At 42.8% G+C, this 25,941-nt stretch overlaps 1 protein-coding gene across 1 annotated transcript in view; it reads right to left on the bottom strand.

Annotated features, from left to right (window-relative positions):
- Positions 1–25,635, bottom strand: part of galnt9 (polypeptide N-acetylgalactosaminyltransferase 9) — a 111,483-nt gene extending 85,848 nt beyond the window's left edge. The window contains exons 1-2 of the mRNA XM_086313256.1: positions 24,523–25,635; positions 10,681–10,861 (exon numbers count right to left, since the gene is read on the bottom strand). Of these exons, the coding sequence (XP_086169382.1) occupies positions 10,681–10,861; positions 24,523–24,763 (422 nt within the window). The 5' untranslated portion in view covers positions 24,764–25,635. The remainder of the gene's footprint in view (positions 1–10,680; positions 10,862–24,522) is intronic.
- Between the last annotated feature and the right edge of the window lie 306 nt (positions 25,636–25,941).

Raw genomic sequence — 25,941 nt, 5'->3', positions numbered from 1 at the left:
TAATAATAATAAAATATATAAAATATACAGAGTTGAATATGTGCAAAACAAGTGGCATTTATATACAGTGTGGAGTGCATAATGTTGAAGTTCCAGTAGTGAAGCTGAGGTGTCTATGACGTGTTCAGCAGTCTGATGACCTGATGGAAAAAGCTGTCTCTCAGTCTGCTGGTACGGGACCGGATGCTGCAGAACCTCCTTCCTGATGGAAGCAGTCTGAACAGTTTATGGCTGGGGTGACTGGAGTCCTTGATGATCCTCCCCGCTTTCCTCAGGCACCGCTTCCTGTAGATGTCTTGGAGGGAGGGAAGCTCACCTCCAATTATCCGTTCAGAGCACCGCACTACTCGCTGGAGAGCTTTGCAGTTGTAGGCGGTGCTGTTGCCATACCAGGTGGTGATGCATCCAGTGAGGATGCTCTCAATGGCACAGCGATAGAAGGTCCTGAGGATGCGGGGGCTCATGCCGAATCTTTTCAGTCTCCTGAGAAAGAAGAGGCGCTGCTGCGCCTTCTTCACTGTTTTGTTTGTGTGTACTGACCACGTAAGATCCTCAGCCAGATGTACTCCAAGGAACCGGAAGCTGCTCACTCTCTCCACAGCAGCGCCGTTGATGGTGATGGGGGTGTGTACTTCTCTGCACCTCCGGAAGTCCACTATCAACTCCTTTGTCTTTGCGACGTTGAGGGTGAGATGGTTGTCTTGACACCAGTGGGTCAGGGCGCTGACCTCCTCCCTGTAAGCCGTCTCATCACTGTTGGTGATAAGACCCACCACTGTAGTGTCATCCGCAAACTTCACAATGATGTTGGAGCTGTTAGTGGCTGTGCAGTCGTAGGTGTAGAGTGAGTACAGGAGAGGGCTCAGTACACACCCCTGTGGAGCACCAGTGTTCAGTGTGACGGGGGATGAGGTGATGCTGCCCAGTCTGACCACCTGGCGTCTGTCAGACAGGAAGCTAAGGATCCAGCTGCAGAGGGAGCTGCTCAGTCCTAGATCCTGCAGTTTCCTGTCCAGCTTCGAGGGAACGATGGTATTGAATGCTGAGCTGTAATCTACAAACAGCATCCTCACATACGTGTCTCTCTTCTCCAGGTGTGACAGGGCAGTGTGTAGTGTCAGGGCTATGGCATCATAGACTCTGTGCGCATGCGCCAACCAGCGTGCAGCCTGTTACAGTCGCTCCTGCTTTTCTCTTAGTTTAGCTCTTTTTTCTTACGTATTCTTTTTTTTTCTGACTTGTATTTTCCTCCGTTTTCTATCTCTTACTCAATCATGTGGATTGAGAGAGTTTTTGTTCTTCTGGTGGCCGTGGAACTGTTACTTTTATCATGGAACGGGACCGCGGCACATCTCCTACACGCACGGACTGTTTACTCCAGAGATCAGCTGATCGCCCTGATGCCGGCCGGCTCGCTGGCCAGGCCCGCAGAAGTGCCCGCAGAAGTACCAGCTGAAATTTGGAGGAAAACACATCGGGGATGCAGAGGTCAAGGACAGAAGAGAAGAAAAAAGGTGACGGTGAGACAGCGGAGGCTCGAAGCGAGGAGGAGGTTTAAACCGTGTCTGCCGTCTATCGTGATGGGAAATGTGCGATCGTTGGCAAGTAAAATCGACGAGCTCTCAGCACTGGTACGGAGTCAGAGGGAATACCGAGAGTGTAGCCTGATGTGTTTCACCGAATCATGGCTGCACCAGGTCATTCCCGATGAGAATGCTTCCGTGGAAGGCTTCCACACTGTTCGGGCTTGCTGTTTTAGTTAACAACCGGTGGTGTAACCCTGCCAACATAACAATCAAAGAAAGGATTTGTTGCCCGGACACTGAACTGCGTGCTGTTGGACTCAGGCCGTATTATTTACCCAGGGAATTCTCTCACGTCATCTTGGTGGCTGTTTATGTTCCCCCCTCTGCTAACCCCACAGCTGCATGTGACACTATCCACTCTGCCATAGCTCGGCTACAGACTCAGCACCCGAGTGCCTTTATTGTGATCTCGGGTGACTTCAACCATGTATCACTGGACAATACACTACCAACATTCAAACAATATGTGGACTGTCCCACCAGGGGAGAGAAAACTTTAGACTTACTGTATGCTAACGTCAAGGATGCATACAGCTCCTCCTCCCTCCCCCCACTTGGTAGGTCAGATCATAACCTGATTCACCTCACCCCCCGCTATGTGCCAATTGTGAGGAGGGAACCTGTGACCACCAGGACTGTTAGGAGGTGGTCAGAGGAGGCAATAGCGGAACTACAGGGCTGTTTCGAGGTGACCGACTGGGAAACACTCTGTGAGCCTCACGCCGAGGACATCAATGGGCTTACTGAGTGTATCACAGACTACATAACTTTCTGCACCGACTCCATTGTTCCAGCTCAGACTGTTCATTGTTACCCAAATAACAAGCCGTGGGTGACTAAGGACATCAAAGCCCTCCTCAACAACAAGAAGAGGGCTTTCAGAGGGGGCAACAAAGAGGAGGTGAGGAAGGTCCAGGTGTTACTAAAGGACAAGATCAGAGAGGCTAAGGACAATTACAGGAGGAAGCTGGAGTGGAAACTCCAGCAGAACAGCATGAGAGAGGTGTGGAGGGGCATGAAGACCATCACTGGATTCAGGCCAACCAACAGCAGGGGAGCTGAGGGAGGTGAGAATAGAGCCGACGAGTTGAATCTGTTTTTCAATAGATTCGACACCACAGTGTCTGCTCCCACCCCCACAACCTCACCTGCAGTCAGCCTGGAATCCAGAGCCACACCACTGTGCCAGCCTCTCTCTTCACATGTTGCCTCCTGTGAGATTCCTGACACCCCTCCCCCACCCATCACCTTCACTCAATACCAGGTTGAGATGCAAATGAGGAGACTTCACTCAGGCAAGTCTGCTGGACCAGATGGAGTGAGTCCCCTTGTCCTCAAGGCCTGTGCCCCCCAGCTGTGTGGAGTCTTTCATAAACTGTTTATGCTGAGTCTGAGTCTGCAGAGGGTCCCGGTGATGTGGAAGACATCATGCCTCGTCCCTGTACCAAAGACGCCTCGTCCCAGTGGCCCCCAGGATTACAGGCCCGTGGCACTGACCTCCCACATCATGAAGACCCTGGAAAGGCTCATCCTGGACCAGCTGCGACCCATAGTAAGACCACATCTGGATCCCCTTCAGTTCGCTTATCAGCCTCGTCTCGGAACAGAGGACGCCATCATCTACCTGCTCAATCGTGTCTACACCCATCTGGACCAGCCGGCGAGCACTGTGAGGGTCATGTTTTTTGACTTTTCCAGTGCTTTCAACACCATCAGGCCGACCCTCCTGGGTGATAAGTTAGCAGCGATGCAGGTGGATGCTTCTCTGGTGTCCTGGATTGTTGATTACCTGACAGGAAGACCACAATATGTACGTCTCCCACAGTGTGTGTCTGACAAGGTGATTAGCAACACAGGGGCACCACAGGGGACTGTCCTCTCCCCCTTCCTCTTCACCCTCTACACCACAGACTTCAGCCACTGCACAGAGACCTGCCATCTTCAGAAGTTTTCTGATGACTCTGCGGTGGTTGGATGCATCAGCAGGGACGATGAGACAGAGTACCGGGCTGTGGTCGACTCCTTTGTCACGTGGTGTGAGCAGAATCATCTGCAGCTCAACGTGGCAAAGACCAAGGAACTGATCATGGACTTCAGGAAGACCAGGAAACACTTGACCCCTGTTTCAATCCAGGGGGTCAGTGTTGACATTGTGGAGGACTATAAATACCTTGGAGTACACATTGACAATAAACTGGACTGGGCTAAAAACACCACAGCACTTTACAGGAAGGGCCAGAGTCGTCTCTATTTTTTGAGGCGACTGAGGTCCTTCAACATCTGCCAGAAAATGCTGAGGATTTTCTATGAGTCTGTGGTGGCCAGTGCGATCCTCTATGCTGTTGCATGCTGGGGGAGCAGGCTGAGGGTCGCAGATGCCAACAGACTTAATAAACTGATCCGTAAGGCCAGCAATGTTGTGGGGATGGAGCTGGACTCCCTCAAGGTGGTGTCGGAGAGGCGGATGCTGTCCAAGATAAAGACAATGTTGGATAACACCTCCCACCCACTCCATGACATGCTGGTCAGTCACAGGAGCTCGTTCAGTGAGAGACTGAGATTACCGAAAAGCACCACTGAACGACACAGGAAATCATTCCTGCCTGTGGCCATCTCCCTGTACAACGCATCCACTTAACACACTGTTTGCTGCTACAACTACACATGTTTCTTTTCCAAATATTTATTTATAAGTGACTTATGTATGTATGTATGTATATATATGTATATATTGTACTATTCTTAGTTAGCGTATTGTCTGTCTTGTCTTAATGTTGGTTTAAAATGGAGCACTGTAACAAAAAATAATTTCCCCCAGGGATCAATAAAGTATTCTGATTCTGATTCTGATCATCAGTGGACCTGTTGTGGCGGTATGCAAACTGTAGAGGGTCCAGTGAGTCGGGTAGTGCAGAGCAGATGAAGTCCCTGACCAGCTTCTCGAAGCATTTGCTTACGATGGGGGTCAGGGCTACAGGTCGCCAGTCGTTCAATGAGGAGATGGTGGAGGATTTGGGTACAGGGACGATGGTGGCCATTTTGAAGCAGGCTGGGACTACAGACAGAGAGAGGGAAAGGTTGAAGATGTGCGTTTATAGTCCGTTATAGTCCGCAGTCCTTTCCACAGGCTCCTAGAGTCGCACTGTCGTAGCTGTGACTCTAGTTTTTCCCCGTAGCTCCGCTTTGCCTTTCGGACCGCGCTGCGCACGTTGTAGGACGCAGCCTTGTATAGGTCCATATTACCGGAGACAAGCCCTTCATTGTAGGCAGCGGTGCGTGATCTCAGAGCGTCGCGGATGTTTTTATCCACCCACGGCTTCTGGTTGGGAAACGTTCGGATGATAGTTCTTTCGGCTGTGTCGTCCGCTAGTTTCCCGATAAATCCCACAACCGCTTCCGTAAACATGTTGATGTCATCAGAGCTGCGCCGAAACATGTCCCAGTCTGCGTCATCCAGTGCGTCCTGCAGCGCGGCCACCGATTGGTCCGTCCAGCGAGCGACCTCCCTCCTGATTGGTGGTTGCTGCTTTAGCCTTTGTTTGTAAGCTGGTATGAGGAAGATGGCGGAATGGTCCGATTTTCCAAATGCCGGCAGGGGTTGAGCCTTGTAACAGTTCTTGAACGGGGTGTAGCAGTGGTCTAATGTCCTTGTGCCCCGGGTGGGGCAGTTGATGTGCTGGTGAAGGTTGTGAAATGTCAGTTTGAGATTCACTCTGTTAAAATCTCCCATAACAATGAGTGCGGCATCTCGGTGAAGTGTTTGTTGATGTGTGAGAGCCTCATGTAGCTCACATAAGGCAGTGTCCGAGTCCGCGTGAGGCGGAATGTAAACAGTGCAGGCAATGACCGCAGTGAATTCCCGAGGGAGATAGAAAGGGCGACACTTAACGATCAAAATCTCCAGATTGGGCGAGCAAGAGCGTGTGAGTGGGGAGATGTTTGTGCTGTCGCACCATCTGTTGTTCACCATCAAACACACTCCACCACCTCTTTTCTTCCCCGACTCCATTGTCCTGTCCATGCGGTAAACCGAAAAGAACCCCGTCGGCTGCACGGCGTGGTCTGGTATCGCTGGGTTCAGCCAAGTCTCGGTGAAGCAGAGGAGGTTGCAGTCCCGAATGTCTCTCTGGAACTTGATTCTGGCTCTGAGGTCATCAAGCTTGTTCTCGATGGATTGAACATTGGCTAGCAGGATACTGGGCATGCGTGCGCGGTGTGCGCGAGCCCGTAGCCTGTTCCTGATGCCGGCTCTTTTACCTCGAGGCCGACGCTTAGGGTCTCGTCCTTTGTTCTCTCTCAGGATCTCCTTTGGCCAGGTTGGGTCCAGAGTTAAACATGGTGAAATGTTCGTGTACTGCAGACCAATAGAAACCAAAGTGTCTCTACTGTAGCGGATTTGTGTGTTTTGCATGATGCCCATGCAAGATTATCGCAGATATAGCAAAAAGTGACGAAAAACTGCAAAAAGTGGAGAAGTTAGGGCAGAGCATCCAGCACGGCAGCCGACCTCACCGGCGCCATTTTGTCTTAGTACAGGTGAAAATAGAGCAACAGGACCGCTGAGTCTTTGATGTGATTTATTTTCTGCTGTTTTACTTGCATCCATTTGAAAGAGTGAGTGTAAACACACAAAAAAATTATGTGCTGGAATGTGCAGAAAATAAGTTTAAATATTAAACAAATTTCTTCCAGTCAGAGAATGTTGCATATAATTAAATGTTTGCTTGATGCATAAAGTTAAAAGATTAAAACTAATAAAACAAGTTTTAAAAAGAGACTTTTCCATTTGATTACATTTTGTATGATGGATTATGCAGAAAAAGTAGAACTGGGCTGAAAGATCTATCGCTTTATCACCTACTCAGGTTGTAAATCGTGTTTTTAAAAAGTAACTAAGTAATTAATTACTTTTGAAAATAGATAATCAGTAAAGTAACGGGATTACTTTTTGGGGGAAGTAATCGGTAATTAGTTACTGATTACTTTTTTCAAGTAACTTGACCAACACTGATTATAAGTATGGTCAGCGAAAAGAAGGTGAAGTGGTTACACAAGAGTCCATGTAGGGAGCATACAAAGATGAGGTTACAATGTGTTGTACTTTAAGACAGGAGACCCTTGAAACTTATTTATTGCATCTATAAAAGTGAAAATCTTGTATGTTTTTTTACTGTTTTTTAATCAACCTAATGTATATTGTTTTTGAATCTGCAACCAAACAGAAATGAAACAGATACATGAATATTATTCCCATACAGTATTTCCTAACATTTGATCTATATAGTCTACCACTGGTATGATTCAAGGCATGCTTCTATTGGTTGTGACAGGTGACTGACACACTGTATGGCTAACCCTATGTCATGTTACTAATACAGTCAAAAGAAGTGATATGCGTGTCAGTGTTTAGACAGTTTTGCTGAAAATGTAATTTCTGTCACAAAAAGACCCCAAAGCACGCCAAACTTTACTGCTTCATAGGTTCTGTCCTCTGATCCTAAAACAAGCTCAGGAGCTGCAAATGCAGTAAAAAAAAAGATTCAGCATTATTCATTATCATAATTATTGCATCATTAAACTGCAACTCAACCTTCAACAACGAGTAACAATTACCAGGCAGAAACATGAGGCAAAAAGTCTTTTATCATAATATTAACACGTGATAGTTGCGAGATGTTAATAATTTTAATTTCATTTAATAAACTGTAATCACACGCTGCAGAGAAACAATAAGTACCTACTACTTTCTGATTTGTGGGTTGATGTATACAATGTTCTCCAGGTCACTGCTCATATAAGTTCATTAGATTTAGTGTACATTACAGCAACTGAAGTCTTAGTCATACAACCAGCTCTAGATTAGCTTTGGTGTCACATCACTTTAAAAGGGGGACTAGAACAAGGTCCCTGCGCTAAAGCAGTGCAGCTGTGAAGTCCGAGGCAGAAATCTCCTCAAAGGCTTTGTACGAGCCTTAAAAAAGCTGAAAACTTCTGGACAAAAACACTAGAAAGACAACGTGTGAAGGCAGCAAAGAAATCCACAATCACTAGTGCCACAACAATGCTGGCTGTTGCAGTGTTGTGTTGATTGCACACGCAATATTTTATCCCTCCAAACAATTCTTTCACATGCTCAGAGCACCGCTTTGATGTTTCTATTGTTCTCCAAAGTGCGACTTCAGTGACATAAACAGAAAAGGAAAAAAAAAACTGCATTCACTTTCCACTGCATTGATTTTCATGCAGTTTCTAAAATAAAATAAAAATGACAAAAGCTGTATCTAGTTTGACATTGTGTATTTATTTTTGGAGTCTGAGAATGTCTTTGTGTATATGGGTATATGAGGGTGAAGAATTGTGAAAATACATGCATTTATATAAGGACACATAAACACAGGTAGAGAAAGAGGAACGCGGAGGAAGACAAGCTGTCAGAATCTGGTCCATGATGGAAGTAGCACAAAATCCAAACACCAATAAGCATCTGAATAGGGGGTCATATGATTGTTGGGTTTTTCTCTGTATCTATGAAGCGCCTTGAGGCGACTTTTGTTGTGATTTTGCACTATATAAATAAAATTGAATTGAATTGAATTGAATACTAACACTAATAAAGGCAGCATCATTTGAAACTGGAAACCAAACCATCCACACACACACACACACTTTTTTTTATATCTTGCAGCCTCCAACAACCAGCCAACCCTTTTAATTAAAAAAAAACAAAACCTTTCGTAAAACCTCTCTATTCCAGAGGCTGTCCTAGCTAACGTTATTAATTAAAAAGCTCTTTTTAACCCAATCTCCTCCTTCCCACTCCTCTCTTGTCTAATTTTTCTGGGTGTGAAAAAGAACTTAAAACAAAGCAGCATGGATGAAATCATTAGCTATCCACACTAAAATCCTCTCTGGGCTGTCAAATTTCCTCTCTGTGTTTCCGCCTGTCACCATTGTTCTTTGACATTGTCTGATATCAACACCACTGACAGCCCCGATTATCCCCCAAAACCCAAGCCATCTCCTCCACCTCCTATTGTTTCACAACTATAATTCACTTTCTAAATATAAAATATAACTTCAAAAAAGGAAAATTAAGGCTCTTCGTTGGGTGTCAGCTGGGTTTCTTTTGCAAAGAAAATAAAATCTACATTTTAACATTAAAACAGCTCAAATGTTGCTTTCATCTTATTGCACTTCCTGTCATATTAGGGATGTCTAACAATGTGCTTTCATGTCACTTCCCATAAATACAGTAGAAATGTACTTTTTTGCAAAATTATATTATATATTACTAGGAAACAAAAGTAGCTGGATTATGAGGCTCCTCATTTAAATTCGGGGCAAGTTTACTACATGCCATGTGCTAATAGGACATTCAGTGCAGTCAGTGCAAAATTAATGATATAAACCACAGTATTTCTCCCGCTGGTTGCCATTAAATTTACAAGAGTGACATTCACAGTTTTCTATTTAATATGAAAACTGGCATGAGACAGTTTCTGGCCTACATGACACCTCCTCAACTCGCCTACAGCAGGTACTAAGTACAGAGGGTCCAGTGTCTTGTGGAAGAAGTCCTGAAAATACATAATAGTACACTTTGATGGAACATGCTGCGTCTCACCTTAAGCTTATACGTGCATGCTGGCAGTGGAATTGGCTTTTTATCTTGACGTGATTAGCTAGTTTCTTTCCAAAACCTCCTTCAATTCCTAATATTAAGCAATCACTGAGAAACTACTGAAGGTTAAAAATGGTCCAAATTCTTTTGACTCCAGTGAAATGATCACTGTGCCATTTTTTCCAGGTGTAACAACAAAGCATAATGTCCAGGCATACACTAAAAAGACGATTTGGTAGCTTGAGTTCGTTAGATGTTACGTCAGCTAGCTAATTGACATCAAAGATTATATAACGTCAGAAAACCAAAAAAAAATAAAAATGTACAGCACTGCTACATCTATCGATCTAAAAAAATATGAGCTAAAACTATATAACAGCATGCTATAGAGGCTTAGTTAAGTTCGGCTAGTTCATATATAATGATCTGTTACCTCATTGCTAGCTTCCACAGACTCTATGCATCCATCCATTTTCTTCTGCTTCAGAGGTGCTCGAGAGGTGTGGTACACCCTGGACAGTTTGCCAGTCTATTGCATGACTATATATAAAATCTGTGTAATCTACAGAGCTATTATATGGCTAATATACATTTACAGTTAAATTGCTCTCAAAAGCAAACATGCTAAAGGTTGCTGCACCTGGGTCCCTGAACAGCACAGACCAATACCATTTTATGGCAGGAAAAAAAGACACAAAACAGGAAAAACATCAGCTAAGGTGAAGATCCAGGGGGTCAGTATTTAATATGTGGAAATGCTACAACTTACCCTAAGACTGCTTCTTTCTGAGGTGTTTAAATTTTTGATGTTCAGGACAGAGTGAGCCTGGAGGCTGTAGTGTACACTGTGAGCTTTTAAACCCTTAGCTTAAAGACATGCTACACAGAAATACTGCTGACACAAAGCTGTCTATTCAAAAACATCTAAAACAGTGGAGGCCTGCACCCAGAAGCTGAGTCAACTCATATGGCCGCTATTCGTTTTACTGCTGCATGCATGAAAAAGAAAATATGTAAAAGTAAGAACACATCCACATGTGACTTTCTGACTTGAAGAAAGTATTACAAAGACATGACTGTTCCCTGCACTTTTGACCTCACCTGAACCTGCAAGAAGCTCTTGCAAAATCCACTAATCCTCAGGCTCAGGCTATATTTGTACAGTTTATCAATTCTAACACTAGTTGCATGGTGGTCTGTTTCAACTTTGCACAGTAAATGTCGCAGAGGATAAGCAAAACATAAATAAATAAATAAAAGAAGTGGATGAGGATAAATGCACAGTGCACTCAATGATAATGTAAGTTCTGCCTTACATTTCATGCAGTAAAAAAATAAAGCCAACCAAACCTAAAACAAGTCTTTTTTTGAAGGCTACAGAGCCAGCCACAGGGGGAAAGAAACAGGTGTAGAGCTGTAGCTGGAAGAAGAATGTACATGACATAAAATGAGCAGAAACACAGGCAGACATACTTCTTAGGCCTGTAGTCTGGGATGCTCCTGTCCAGGGAGATACGATCACTGAGCTGAGCATTGTAGCCATACTCCTCGTACTTCCTCTCGACATCGCGGCTATCTTCTCCCAGAGTGGCAGCAGCTCCCCCCTGGCCGAGGCCTCCGGGCCCTTCTACCAGCCCCATGGGCTTTGCTAAACCTGCCAAGAAAATAACACATGCGACAGACAATTATACAGATGTAGCCATGAATTCCAACACAGAGCAGACATAGAGAGGTGAGAAGAGGGGGCAGGTGATTGACATTGCCTAGCAGTGTGAAGAAACTGGTGCACAGCAGCTCTGAGACCCAGGAATCCATAGGGTACCATTACAGTGTCTGTCAATGAAGAAGCTGCAAAACACCCACACCGACACACCGTCACAGGGAAGAGCAAAGAAGAGCTGAAGCTGAGAGACACCGTGGCAGAACGGCCAACTCTACAACAGACACCAGACAGAATTTATACACAACTTTAGGTCACATATGGAACAGCGGGCATGAAACTGTCAGTGGTTAATCAAGTGTGAAAGGAAAAACTCTCTGAAACCCACACTGAGAAGGATAATGATTATAGTTTTACCTGGGTTGCAGATGCGTTTTGTACAAGTTACCATTTTATTAATGCATATCACTTTGATGTCATCAAATCAAAGCTCCGTATTACAAAGCTAGATGTGCGTTGTCTTTTTGTTTGTACATTCAGATTAAAATGTTCCTCCTTTTATTGTTAAAAGGCTCTCGATTCAGTGTTTGACAGACAACAAAATAAATAAATAAAAACCTAAAATTACTACTACAGAGACAACAGATAGAGTTTAGAATTTTGTGAATAACTCTCCCTGGATCTAATTATTGTGTGGATGCCTTTTTAACAACATCCAAAACACAATATGCTCCAGATAAATATGCAGGATGCGCTTTAAAAACATCAGCACCACATCATAAACAACTTTAAAAAAATCATGACAACAGAGATGGATCAGACTTTGGAGGATCCTTCATCGGGATCTCCTTGAGACTCCAGTGAGAAACGCAGTCGGCAAATCACTTTCAGATACTTGTTTCTTTGCTTTTTAAAACAGCAGGACTTTCAATAGTGTTAATTTGACCAAATTCGTGTGTCTTTAAACCCCTCACATCTTAGAGTTCTGGGATTTCTTTTCCGTTATTATAAACTATCAATGGTTTTCACGCTTCTTGCAAACCATTGCACTAGTCTGCAGTTTTCAGACTTCAGAAGCATTCCTTTTCCTCCCCATATTGCATGAGAACTCAAAGAAGGTTTCCTTTTAATTAAGATCACAAAGATGGCAGACTAATTAATAACTCTGTCTGAGGTTGATACCAGTTATCTGAAATGATACGAGAAATAACCGAAGCAAAACCTTCACAGGAAGAAAAAAAATCTTGCAATCCTACTGAAATATCGGCAAAAAACAATCTGGAACAAATTCAAATCTGGCATGATCACCGTGGAGTTGTTGTCAAGCTGTTGCACTCAGTTTCCATCTTCAGCCTGACATTGCATCCGGTATAAAGCTGAGGTTAATCTCCGATGTGGAATGTGTGTGGACTGCTGCAAACACATCACATAAGCATTTGTTCTCATTGTACTATTTTTAATTTGCTTAGAGAACACACGTGGTAGCTCGCGGCTTTGCTAGCATGTGTGAAATGACTGTATGCATGATTTTATATATGTATAAATCAGCTGAACAGCTGGTGGTAGCATAGATGTAAAACAAAATCAATTTGTATAAACAATATTTGATCATACACAACTTCTCTGTCTTGAAGTCTTAGTTTGTTCTTGTAGATTTAAAATGACTGATTCTTTCAGAAACCTTTGATTCAACAAGGCCACACCAGATGTTGCACTGAATCAGAATCAGAATCAGAATACTTTATACTTTAACACCTAATGGCTCTATTCAGCTAATTATAGAAGCATTCTGGGAGCATGTGTGCAGCAGTACCACGACCGTGGAGTGGTTATTCAAACAGCGCTTGTTCCATGCAGGTCCTTTTATCTCACAAAGAGCCCAAAGAGTGGCCAGATTGCCTGGCTGCGTGCTTAGCAGTGAATGGGAGCCCATTCTCGCTCAGCCTCAATCGTGTTACAGTATGCTCCTTCGGTCTAACACAGCTAAATTCAGCGCCGGACTCAAACCGCCCTTCTGCTCTTATTAAAATGACTCATGACTGTGTTTAACGAGCCGTCGCTTTGGTGCTGTGACACTGACATTTTCAGAAAGGGATGGAGAAAAATGCTGTGCGGTGTCAAAAGTGACATCTCGGCTGAGGGGGGGAAAACGTGCAGACCTCCACAGTACTGTAAAATACTGAGGTGGGGACCGAGTTTCTGACTTTTGAAAATCCAAACCCTCCTGGGTCACAAGCAGCTGCCCTGAGCCAGCTTTATTTCCACTTTAGCCATTACTAGAAGCATTTTGGCTCTGCTGAAAATCTGTCATCAGGTTGGAGAACTCTGCACTGTACGTTTAATTGCACATAGTAATGCTTTGATGACATCACAGGAAAATAAAATCTTAATATGAGGACATAATTGTTGTCCTCATTTATAGGCTTACAAACACTGCAATTTTTATGGTGCAAGCAATCTCCATGTTTGTAAAATAGCGATTTTTATATTCAGTGTTTTTCTGGGGAGAAATACAATATAAGTCTTTGCCATGGGAAAATTAAAATGCCCGCATTGCAAAACTCCCATTAACAGCGCCCACCCTCCAAAAATAATTTTTGTGCAGTGTCTAAACTACAAAGAGACTGTTATAAGGACATGTTGTCATGCGTCCGTGCCAGCCTTCACTATTGTTTGACTATTTAAAATTCCATGAAACTGTGGGATAATGTCAGATAATTGTTATGCGAGCCAAGCTTCCACTGTGGCCTCCACAGAATAATCGAGCTGCGTCTGTTCTCCGTATCAACAGATGGACACACAGACAGTAAGCAAACAGCGCATACCGATGAAGAGCTCAGCTCTCAGCTTCACCCCCTCCAGGAACTGAGGAGTAATCACCATATTTGGATGGCCTCAAATCCTCGGGTGCGACTGAAGATTTGTAATTGGAGCTGAATGGTTGGAAACTGGCTTCTCCCACGAGAGGGATTTAGCATGCCCGACACCAGCCAATGTGGTGGCATTTTGACAAGTATGGGTGGGGTTCACGTCACGGACAAGCCATCTGTCATAGCTGCCTGTGTCACACAATAACACAGATAGCCTCCAGAGCCAGAGTCTCAAGTCTGGAGGGCCTCTCTGTCTCTGCGTGTGTCTTGGAAGCAGGACAACTCCTGCCAGCTTTGTTTTCTGGTCACTGCGTTATTTTTTGCTTCCCTCCTGTCTACAGCTGCCTCGGTCTGATTGAAGGTTCCTTTATGGGATGAGACCTTAAAGTCTGATCCGCCGCTGTCTGTCTTTTAGCGTTTTAGCAAAAGGTTGGATTGCTGACATGTAAACTGTACCGCAACAAGCTTTAATATCTTTATTGAAGATTTTCTTTTTAAATTTAGCTGCTGTTTTGATGTTGCTCCAGAGATGACTTCATATAATAAAATAGCTTTCACTGGCATTGATTCATTCATCAGGTTTTCTAGAGTTTGGAGTCTATTTGTGTAAAATTGGTTTGGAAGTAATCACTTGAATATGCATACATTTATCAAGGGCAAAAGCCACATACTTCTGTTGCACAGCAAATTTTCTTTCCAAAAATGGACTGCTTTCAGATAGAAAGCTTATCTGAAAGAAATACCTAGACTGTTTGTCTGTGGGTAGAGCATGGTACCAACATTGTGAGGACTAAAAGCTCTCCTGCCACAGCAGCTACACAAGTTAAAAATGTATGTACACATGATCCTGCGGGGTACTTTGTATAAAAGCATCCAGCTAGTAGGCTCTTGTATTCTGGTCAAAAAAATGAAAAAAGGACAGTGACTAAAAGCTCACAACACAATGTGAAACTCTAGGGAATGAAAACTAATATTCCAGCATAAAAAAAATTTATTTCACATTTTCCGTGAGCTTCTCTCCCGTTCACTGTTTCTAAAGTGGTAGTAGCCCTTCAAGCAGCGCCGTTGCACTTTCACAACTTTACTTTGAGGCAATTACAGCCCAGCATCTGCTTCTCCCTCTCAGGCCTCACTCCCATCCAAAGGATCAGCGCAATGTGGCTCATCTGCGACGACATGCACCGGTTTCAGTCTCATTGTGTCCCAGCTTGTATCCGTCTCTGAGCTCTTTCCTCTCAACCTTCAATGGTTTGTCCAAAACCATCTGACATGATACAGTAAGAGCCACAACAGTTATAAATTATCTAACAACCTTCAGAATGATTCCGATGTGGCCTTTACAAGAAAGAGTCTCAAATTCAAAGATGACCCCATTTTTAATAAATGATGAGTGGTTTTAAGTGTGTCCAAAGTGATGCAGCAGAGTTCTAAATATTGATGCTGAGGGGAGGTGGAGGATTTCTGTGGACTCTTGAAGAGGAGGAAAATAACTCATTCTAAAGAGATTTAAAGTCTTCAAAGGCCAAAACAAATCTATGAAACATTGAGAGCTGGGAGAAGCACTGGTTTAAATCTGGGAGCCAGGCATCTTAAGAGGATGAGAACTCCGATTTGGAAATTGATACCAATTAGACCACTAAGTTATCTCTAAACATGCAAAAGCACTGACAATAGCTCATGTACTCCAGATATAAAGCATAAAATAAATCATTGAAAATTTCATGTTTACTGCCGTGTTGGTCGGGTTAAAAGTGTGCAATGAAATGAAGCAAGAACAAGGTTGTCGATGGAAAAATAGCAAAAAGTCTTTGAAGTGTGTCAGAATGTTACAACACTGAGACGGGACCCAGTCACGAGGAGCTCCTTTCCGTAGGATGTAGGAGTTGTTCTGCATCAAGAAATCATGAAGAAAATTTACATGATCAGTTATCCAGCCTGGCAAACTGGCCTATGCCCTTCAGTCACTGGATATCATCATTAAATGTTGGTAATGTAATCACTGCATGACTCTAAGCCAGCAGTATAAATAAGAGGGATGCTCGCTCCATCTGAAATTGACATTATTATCTGCGGCTGCCTGCTGATTGTCAGGTGAGCCGCTGAATTCGTTATCGTGATTCCTCAAGGCTGAGCAGAATTGATTGTTATCTGTTTCTGAAACTGTGTTGTCAACCAGCGCCTCATCTACATGTCATTATTATAATATAATTCATTTCATCAGGATTCATCACGCAGAGATGTGATGTCCCTGCAGCCACCACCATTACACGCTGCAAAACGTATACGTATGATACGTATCATTAAAATTGAGTTTGAGTGCCAAGCGCCTGCCAGCGTGGAGGGGAGTGAGAGGGCTGTTTCTCCATCCTCATCAAGTCTTTGTTTGAGCTGGCTTGGCCTATAAACAGCGTTAGATTTTTCCCTATAATTGGGCATATAGATAAGAAGCATATCTGGTGCTACAGCTGGACCCGCGAGGCTGCCAGCCCATCAGCTCCTACGCAGTGAGGAAAGACAGGAAGTGACATGCATGGCTGATGACAAGCGCCTCAGTGTGCCTGTAAGTTGTGGGACAGCTGAGCTTAGACAATGATGCTTCCAGTGATGGTCAGAGAAAAGGAGTAGACACAATAGCAGTACACAGGCTCTCTAACACCAATGTCTGTTTTTTTAAGAAGTTTATTTTTAGAGCAGTTCTGCTCTAAGGTGATAAAAGAAGAGAGGCAGCGAATCAAATGGCTTTCAGGTACTTTCATTGGTGTCCAATCCAAGTAAGACAATCAGAATGAAAATAGCCAAATATATAAATATTGATGTGTTGTATAAGCCTATTTTTAAATAGCTTAATCTTGCAATTGCTGACTGACTATAGCCCCTCTCGGAACAATAGTTATCCAAGCAGCTTAGCAATTGTCAAGCTCTGGAAATCTCCCCACACTGAACCGCTCTGTACGGGTTTATGTAAAAACAGCTGAACAGTTTGAATGTAACAGCTGAAGCTGTGTGTTTGTTTTGCAAAATATAAGCACTTGTAGTTTGTTTTACTTGATACCAAATATGACCAAAAGCCGCTCATGTCACAGTACAGAAACGCTTTACTTAAAGTCACTAACTTGACTTTGGTCTTCTCAACATTCTCGTCCTTTTGGATCTATCTCTCACTCCATCCTGCTAAACAGACTTTCCTCTCTTGGCATCACACCTAGCCTGATTCCAATCATATCTCCTTCCACTCTTGTTTATTCCTTGTAACTTCTGGTGTAGCCCAAGGTTCAGTCTTAGGCCCTCTTCCCTTCATAATAAATTTTCTTCTTCTTGGTACCATTTTCCTTAAATTTGATCTTCACTTTCATTGTTTTGCCGATGACACTCAATTATATCTCTCCTGCAGGCCGGACTCCTCCCTCCCAGCTTCTTCTCCCACTGGACTGACAAACACACGCATACATTCGTAAACATCATACACGTCACTAGCAAGCACTTATCTGAACAATCTCATACATACATACAGGAACACCTTCATACACCAAGTTACTTTTTGCACAGCACTCAGTCTTTTGCAAATTTCTATTGCACTGCTGTGTCTGCATCGTCTCGTGTCTGTTCTGTTCTGTCTGGTGCTGCACTCTTTGTTTTGTTTGCAATTTTTGCAGTTTTTTTTGCAATTTTGCACATTGCACTTTATGTATTCCTGTGTCAATTGTCTGTTATATGTCATATGTAGCACCATGTTCTTGGAGGAACGTTGTTTCACTGTGTACTGTACCACTGCACATGGTTGGGATGACAATTAAGCCACTTGACCTTGACCTTCTCTTACACGATGCTTATGCAAATTAAAATTCTGGTTCAGTTCTAATTTTCTCAAGCTCAATGAGTACAAAACTAAAATTCTCATCGGCATCAAATCCAGCTTGCTGATGGCAAATCATTTCACTCTCACTATTGAGAACTCCACGGTTTTCCCTTTACCTCTGGTTAAGAGCCTTGGTGTCATCCTTGACAGCTCACTACTGACAGCCACATTACTTCCTGCATTGACTAATGTAATTCTCTCTTACATGGTCTCCACAAAAAGTGCCTCCATAACCTTCAACTGGTTCAAAACTCCGCTGCCTGCATTATTAGCAGAACCCCTCCTACTAGCACATCACCCCTATCCTTCAGGAACTTCACTGGCTCCCTGTGAAATTCCGAATAGTATTCAAGCTTCTTCTGTTCACTTTCAAGCCCCTTTATAACCTTGCTCCTCCTTACCTTTCTGACCTGTTTAGAACTACCTCTTCTGCCCACTCACTTGATCTTCTTTTTCTATTCAACTTGCTGCACTTCTTTCTGCCTCAGCACTATGGGAAGCAGAGCTTTCAGTTTCTCTGCTCCCAGGCTGTGTAATTCCCTACCCCTGGATATTAGAAACATTGGTCCTCTCCCCCAGTTTAAATCTCAACTAAAAATCTGTTCACGTTTGCATATTCACTGTGAACTTATTGGTTGTTTATTTGATCTTGTTTTTATTGTTCTTTGTTCTGTCCTTGTTCTATTATGTGTTTTTACTCTATTGTTAAGTGTCCTTGAGTGTCTTGAAAGGCGCTTTTAATAAAATGTATTACTTTTATTATTAAAAATTATTTTAATTCAGTTGTTGAAATAAGCTAATGTTTCATTAGTGCTGCGTCTTCCTCTACCTTCAAAAAGCAAAGGAAGAGACATTTAAAAAAAACTGCTGACATCTTCAACTGCAAATGAGATCAGATTTACTATATCTTTTTAGAACTTTATAAGATCTCGGGCGTTTTTGCAGTCACAGAACCTGGACACCTTACAGTGATTGAGTGGACCATGAGTTTCAGTGTATATCAAAGTATTCTAATGATTGTAGTGTAAACAGTGATCCCAAGCACAGCAGGAAATCTACAGCAGAACAGCTGAAAAAGAAAATAATCAAGCTGCTGCAATGGCCCAGTCAAAGTCCAGACCTCAACCTGATTGAAATGCTGTGGTGGGACCGTGAGAGCCTCAAACCTCAATGAACTGAAGCAATGTCGTAAAGAAGAGTGGACTTAATAGTTTAAAGCTCAAAACATATTACTTGAAGTTGAGCTGTATTTAGCTTTCGACACACAGTTTTCTCAGAACATTTTTTTCAGAATACTTATGCTGACAGTCCTACAACACTGTGCACTACATCTCATAAATGCCAAAATGATATAGCATGTGAATGGGAACAGTACATAATTCAAATTAGTTTGTTTTTGCAGTTGTTCCAGCTGTGCCAAAACTGACATAGAATATCTATCAATCAATCGACGTTTCTTTCCCAAATACACTTTAAAAGTCACAGTCAACTTTTCCACTGGGTGAATTAATCCTGCAATCATGCGCTTCTTTTCCCCCTCCCTACAATAACTGAAATTTAGGACTTCATGATGGATGTCTAACTCTAAAGTAAAAGATTTCCATCTCAATATTGACCAAAACACCCCAAATAAAACATGTTAACAGTGTCAAAAGAAATTCTCTAAATGTCCATCAATATCTGGCTATAGTGTGCATTTAAGTCAGTAAGACTTAGAGGGCTTCAGCAGCTAAGTACCTGCAAGGAAGTATTTACCGGTGCTAATGTTGTACTTAAGTCGAAAACACTACTTCATAAGCTTGTTAACAAGCTTAAAACCTCTCATCTGATTGCTCAAAGCTGGTGGCATCCACAGCAGAGCAATGCTGCTGATAACCCTCATGTTACTCATTTCTGCACAGAATGGGCTGCTGGAAAAGCTTGACCGTTGTTTTCTTGTTGGGAGTCTAGTGCTCGTTCTTCAGGCAACCGTGAAATAAGAATTCTCTGGCTTCTTTATGTCCTTCAAATCTAATTGGACTGTACTGCATATCCCATGGCATGCCATAGGTAGGCAATAAACAACAGGAGGAATGGGCGATTACTTAATATCGCTGCTGGACATGATAATAGTTATTGGCGCGTTGAGTCCTCTCACCATAGTTATCCCCAGTGGCCATAGAATACAGTTTGTGAAAAACCATGCAAGGCCTGTGACAGTCAGCATCCATCCACTGTGCGCTCCTGCTTCTGCTTAAGACAAATGACTATACCGAAACGGATTGATGTTTATGATTTGGACCGCATAGAGATTATTTACAAGTAATACATCTGCATTTGTCACTCTGTACAGCAGCACTTTTGCAGTTGAATTCAGCAACTTGTCATGTGACGCTCCATTTGAAATCCAGTGTAACAGCCTGACACTCAGTGTCATTGTTAATCAAAGAATCTCACTCCAAGGTCAAAAAAATGCTTTCGTTCTGTCATATTTTGTATGATACCTGGCAGGCAGGGAACTGTGCCAGCTCTGCACTTTGTGGTTTGTTCCCCTCTTCAGCACACTTGTGAAAAACCTGCAAATTGTGCTCCAGATACTTGGACTCAGCAGTGCAACAGCAAAGACAAGTCAGGTCTGAGAATATTTTATGAAATTGATGTGACTCTTTTGACAGCGCATGCCTAGCATTAGAGGAAACACGCCTTCCAGGAGATAGTCGGCATTCAAAGACTCAAATATACGTCGCACTCATGGAATGAGACAACGTACATCTCGTACTTCTTCAGCTGGGACAGCAGCTCGTCTTTAGAATCTGAAAAGTGCATTTTGTGTAGATATAAAAGCCTATTGCTTGACCTTGAGTCCCACAGTCAGCAAGATCTGTGCAGACACTGTGTGCTCATGCCCAGTAGCAGTGATACTCTGCTGTATTGACTGTCTCACTTTCATCCTGTCTTCAGTGGGGGAAATAATTATTTGATCCCCTGCTGATTTTGTAATTTTGCACACTTTTACAGAGACCTTAACAGTCTCTCATTTTTATTGTTGTTTCATATTAATGGAGAGAGAGCGAATATCCATAAAACAACACAATGCAAATTTTAATGTCAGTAAGTAAATTAAGTATTTGATCCCTTACAAACCATCCTGAATTCTGGTTCCCATGGATTGGCTGTGTGTCCCTGTGGCACAGAGATTACAATGAATCAATCAATACAGATTCTCATGATCTCCTTAGCTCCTTATATATATATAAAGCAGACTTGTCCATAGAACAAATTTCTTTCATTCCGACCTCTCTACCACCATGGCTGAGACCAAAGAGCTGTAAAAGGACATCAGGGACAAGACTGTAGACTTGCACAAGGCTGGAATGGAATACAAGGTGTTGGATTAGCACAAGACTACACAGGAGGAGCTCAATGACGATCTGACGTTGGGACCACAGTCACCAAGAACACCCCTGGTTATGCCAGATTCCTAGTTATTAGAGCAACCCCTAAATCTTCCTATGTTGGTTCATGGAGTTTATTTCTTTCTGCTGTTTTGCCTCCAATAAAAGGTTGGTTTCATTTTGATTGCTGCTTCCATCTGGGGTCCTCGTTCACCATCTAACTCGACAAGTCCCTCTGCATTCACGAAATACCTGAAAACTCATCTCTGATCATTAAAAATATATATTTAGATTTTTTTTCTACGAAAATAACCTCTTTATGCCTTGAAATGGTCTTGATGTAATTCCACATCGTTACCTCATTTTGTATGCACAGATCTATGAATATGCAAATTAATTCCCACCTCACACTCCTGCCACAGCATCCACTAGAAAGCCCTGTACCACTTAAAATGTTTGCATGTTAAGCAGGAGTGGGGAAGGGAGAGGACAACACACTTATGCACATTGCTTCACTTGTACATCAGGATGTTCCTGAACACAGCATGGTGCTAAGAGAGGATAAACTAAATCATATGAGTGCATCTGAAAATTTAAAGTGCCTGAAGCAATGGCTAGGCTCTACCTATTAAAATTTACAAAAACAAAACTGTGTGTCCCTGTTTTGCTGTTCAAGTCGCACACAGAAGCAAAACAGAATGCGGCGCAGAGAGAAAGTAGCAGGACCGCAAATGACAGCAATACTCACACTTAGCTTAAATAGAATCAATACACAGGTAATTATCAGGCAGTTAATCACATGTTGATAATATAGGATAAAACCTGTTCCAAATTACTAAACAATGTTAAAAAATAATATTCATTGGTGAGGGTCTTAGAGAAAACAGTCGAATGGAGTGCCCCACCTTGTCTTCTTAATCTTTCTCCATAGAATTAAGATAAAATGATGCAACTTCAGTGGCAAAAGAGACATGCTTACTTTCTTCAAATTGTTTATGTCTTTATTGTAAAATTTCTGGGTTAAACGGCTTTCAGGAGGCTGACTATTAAAAGGTTATGATGAAATCTTTGCTCTCTATCATTAAGCCTTAGCTATAGTGTCAAGAAACAAATCAGTAACTCAGTGTAACAGTCTACCATGCAGCCTTCTCATTATTTGGCTTGAAAACAAGAGTCTTTGTAGATGAGGCATCACTGGATCAAAAACAGATCCCTCCTGTACTAGTGAGAGAAGAGGTTGCCCAAATAACTGTGAATACAGAGTTCCAAACTGGATGCGCTCTTCAAAAGGCTGAAGTTTAGCAGTCACTGAGTCATCATCAAGTCAGCCACTTCATGCTGATGCATCTGGTACGGTTCATGATGCACGGTAGAAAAGCACTCCTGTGGTAATCACAGGATTTGAGAACATATTAGTTGTGATCCCACTTATCCCTTATTATGTGAGTGAGCACTCTGGAACAAAAAAAACAAAACGTTTAATTCAAGAAATCTGTTTCTTTCATTGTAAAAAAAAAAAAAAAGCCAAAATATTATTTAGTACTCAAAGATATTTTTGGTGCAGAGTCGCTTACAGGAATGCAAAAGACACTGGATATTTTAGCTAAACTCGTTTAAATAGGTTATATGTGTGGTTGCGTAACCCTTGACCAAAAAGCCCATTCACTCCTATTTAACATTTGAATCAGAATTGAAGAAATTCCCTTAAGAAAAATGATGCTCATGAGAATAAAAAGTACTGGTAGAAAGTGTGCATGTAAATATGAAGTACACATAAACATAGAGGCTGAGGCTGATGTAGTCATGCCTCATTCATTTCATGAATCTTTTGAAGCCCACTCACTCACCACGACCTTCTCCTGCTTAAAACACATAGATGTATTAAATAAAACAGTAAGGCAGAGTAAGACGTAACCTGATTTAAAAGGATTTCTGCTGTGGTCAAAAAGACCAGATCTGACCCACAGACTAATGCCCGTGTAATGAAATCCTGTAAAAGTCTGTCATTGTGTTATACAGGTAGTACATTAGACTCTCCTTCAAAACGCAGACTGCCAGTTAAACCTGGCATATCTCACCAGCGATGCTTCCAGTGAAATGGCAGGAATGCTGCTGGCGTACAGACTTTCTCCAAGTGCGATTCTGCACCGACCTCGATAATTATCAGAAATTCGTGTGAAGTTTACAACAGGTCAGTGACAGCACAGGGAAGTACATTAACACCGATTTGTGCTTAAGCACATGCAAAAGGTATACAATGCATAATTAGCCTATTAATGCGCAAGTCTGATACTATAGCCATTAATTTATGTGACAGTGAAGCGCTTTTACCAAAGAAATGAGGCTAGACTGACAATAAATAAATAAATAAATAAAATGCATGAGTCATGGTCAGAGATGGGCAGTAACGCGTTACTTGTAACGCGTTACTGTAATCTGATTACTTTTTTCAAGTAACGAGTAAAGTAAGGGATTACTATTGCAAAATCGGTAATTAGATTACCGTTACTTTCCCGTAGGAACGCTGCGTTACTGCGTTACTAAAACCGTGATTTTTTGCGAGAATGTCTCACGACAGTGACGTAAGCGAGTGCGCCGTTAGTGACAACAGCTGTGTGCAGATCAACAATGGATCACATATCGAGTGCGGGAGAGAGTATGAGCATGCAGCGTTTAAAGCGTGGAAGTACTGACCTTACTTTGAGTTTGATTCCATAAAAAGTGACAAAAACATTAGTGTCCATCGTGCGTGGGAAGAAAACTTCTTTTTACAGCGAAAAAAACCCCTAAACTTCCAAGGAAGCACCAAGAGCTCAACGACGTAATGGGAAACTCACAGAGACACTGCCGTATCCTTCCACTGACCGCTGCACACCTGCACCAGGGTAAACCTCCGCCTACTACAGTCCTGCTTTACAGGTGAAAATAGAGCAACAGGACCGCTGAGTCTTTGACTTTATTTATGTTCTGCTGTGTTTTACTTGCATCTATTTGAAAGAGTGAGTGTAAACACAAAAAATTATTTTATTTTATGTGCTGGAATGTGCAGAAAATAGGTTTAAATGTTAAACTCATTTATTCAAGTCAGAGAATGTTGCATATAATTAAATTTTTGCTTGATGCATAAAGTTAAAAGATTAAAAATGATAAAACAAGTTAAAAAAGAGACTTTTCCATTTGATTACATTTTGTATGATGGATTATGTAGAAAAAGTAGAATTGGGCTGAAAGAGCTATCGCTTTATCACCTATTCAGGTTGTAAATCATGTTTTTAAAAAGTAACTAAGTAACTAAGTAACTAAGTAATTAATTACTTTTGAAAATAAGTAATCAGTAAAGTAACGGGATTACTTTTTTGGGGAAGTAATCAGTAATTAGTTACTGATTACTTTTTTCAAGTAACTTGACCAACACTGGTCATGGTCCAGGTCAAACTCACCTGAGCGCATCTTATTACCCGATAAATTGGCTGACAAGGACTCCCTGTGTGCTAAATATAAAATCTTTGCTTTCATAGATCACGGATTTAACAACTAAGAACTTCAGTTTCCTACCGTTTAGCTGGTTGTAGACCACATCCTCCAGCCTCTCCAGCCTCTGGAGAATTGACTGCCTGTCCACCAAGTTGGAAACTTTGCCATTCCTGGCTCGCAGCCTCTGGTCAGAAATACGCCCTATCTGGATGAGCTCCTCGGATCGGTCCTGGATCCTGCAGTACACCGAGAACAGTATAATCCCCACAAACACTAAGATGTTGACGGTCAGCAAAGTTTTGATTTTGCGTGCCACAGCCATGAAAGGAGAATATTGTCTGGCTGACTCAGTCAAGCCCGTCAAAAGCTCATGAGTGGTGGCCTCCTTTGTCACCTTACAGTGTGTCTTGCGGCGGGGTGATTTCTGTGCTCGCTGGAGAGAAGGTCAACTCGTGGAGATGGGCTGGCAGATCCGTTCAGCACCACGGACAGCTCCGTAGTGGGACACCGCACCGGTCACATAGAACTTACAAGGTGGGAAATGTTAGTAGCGTCCCCGGAGCTCGGCTCCAACCAGCGAGCGATGCTTTTATGAGCTTCACTAGTCGACAAACAGCTGCACTCGCTTCACCTACATATTACAAGCGAGAAATGACGCCACGGGAGGCATTCATCCTCCCGAGCAGCCCCCGGCAGTTGCAAAACATCTCTCCTCCGCAACGTGGTAATTCGCCAGTTCCTTAGCATCAATATGTCTCGTCCATCGCGCAAGAAAAGCCCTGGTTTTGAAGCGTCACACAGCTCTCGCCGCTCTGTGGCATCTCCTTCCTCAAAGGCGTTGTGGTCACCCGATCCGTCCCGCTCTGCAAATATGAATCCAAATGCGCTTATGTCCAACAAATAAATAAATATATATATGCGTGTGTGTGTGCGCGCGTTTCAAAAACAAAGCGGCGTTTCTCTTTCTCCCCTCTCCCTTTTCCTCTCTCTCTCTCTCTGCCTCCGAGTCTCTTTCTGTGTTTGTGTCCCGTCAGACCATCGCCGCCTCCCTTGGCGCTGCACCGTGGGATGAGTTGAGAGCAGATTTGCCCTCAAACGCAGTCAAATGACGCTCGATGTCGATGGGAGCGATGCAGCCGGGCTCTGGCATGCTGTCGCTCCTCTCTCAGTCTCCCCGCTCTGTCAGGGAGGAAGAGCCACCGCTGCGTCCTGACGTTTAGAGGCACACAATCATGAATATTCACAAGCAGTGTTGTGTCGGAATAAAATAAATAGCGCGACCATGGAAGCAGCGTGTACTTCCACTTGGTAGAGCAATCTACACCACCCCACCCCACCCCCTGTACAGGTGAGCTGTGGAAATCTGTGTGAAGATGTGTTAAATGGTTTTTCTATGTTATTCACAAGGCCGAGCCTTTAGGTTAACCAATTCGCACATATGTTTCAGGTTGCATGCATGCACTCCTATACATACACGCTCTGCTTCAGAAGTAGGCTATA

Source organism: Aulonocara sp. 'chitande type north' Nkhata Bay, linkage group LG12 (assembly GCF_057382095.1).
Source record: "Aulonocara sp. 'chitande type north' Nkhata Bay isolate Kocher_YH1m ecotype deep benthic linkage group LG12, A_spYH_male_GT1.1, whole genome shotgun sequence".
NCBI classification, from domain to species: Eukaryota; Metazoa; Chordata; class Actinopteri; order Cichliformes; family Cichlidae; genus Aulonocara; species Aulonocara sp. 'chitande type north' Nkhata Bay.
This window is presented reverse-complemented; position numbering and strand designations above follow the sequence as displayed.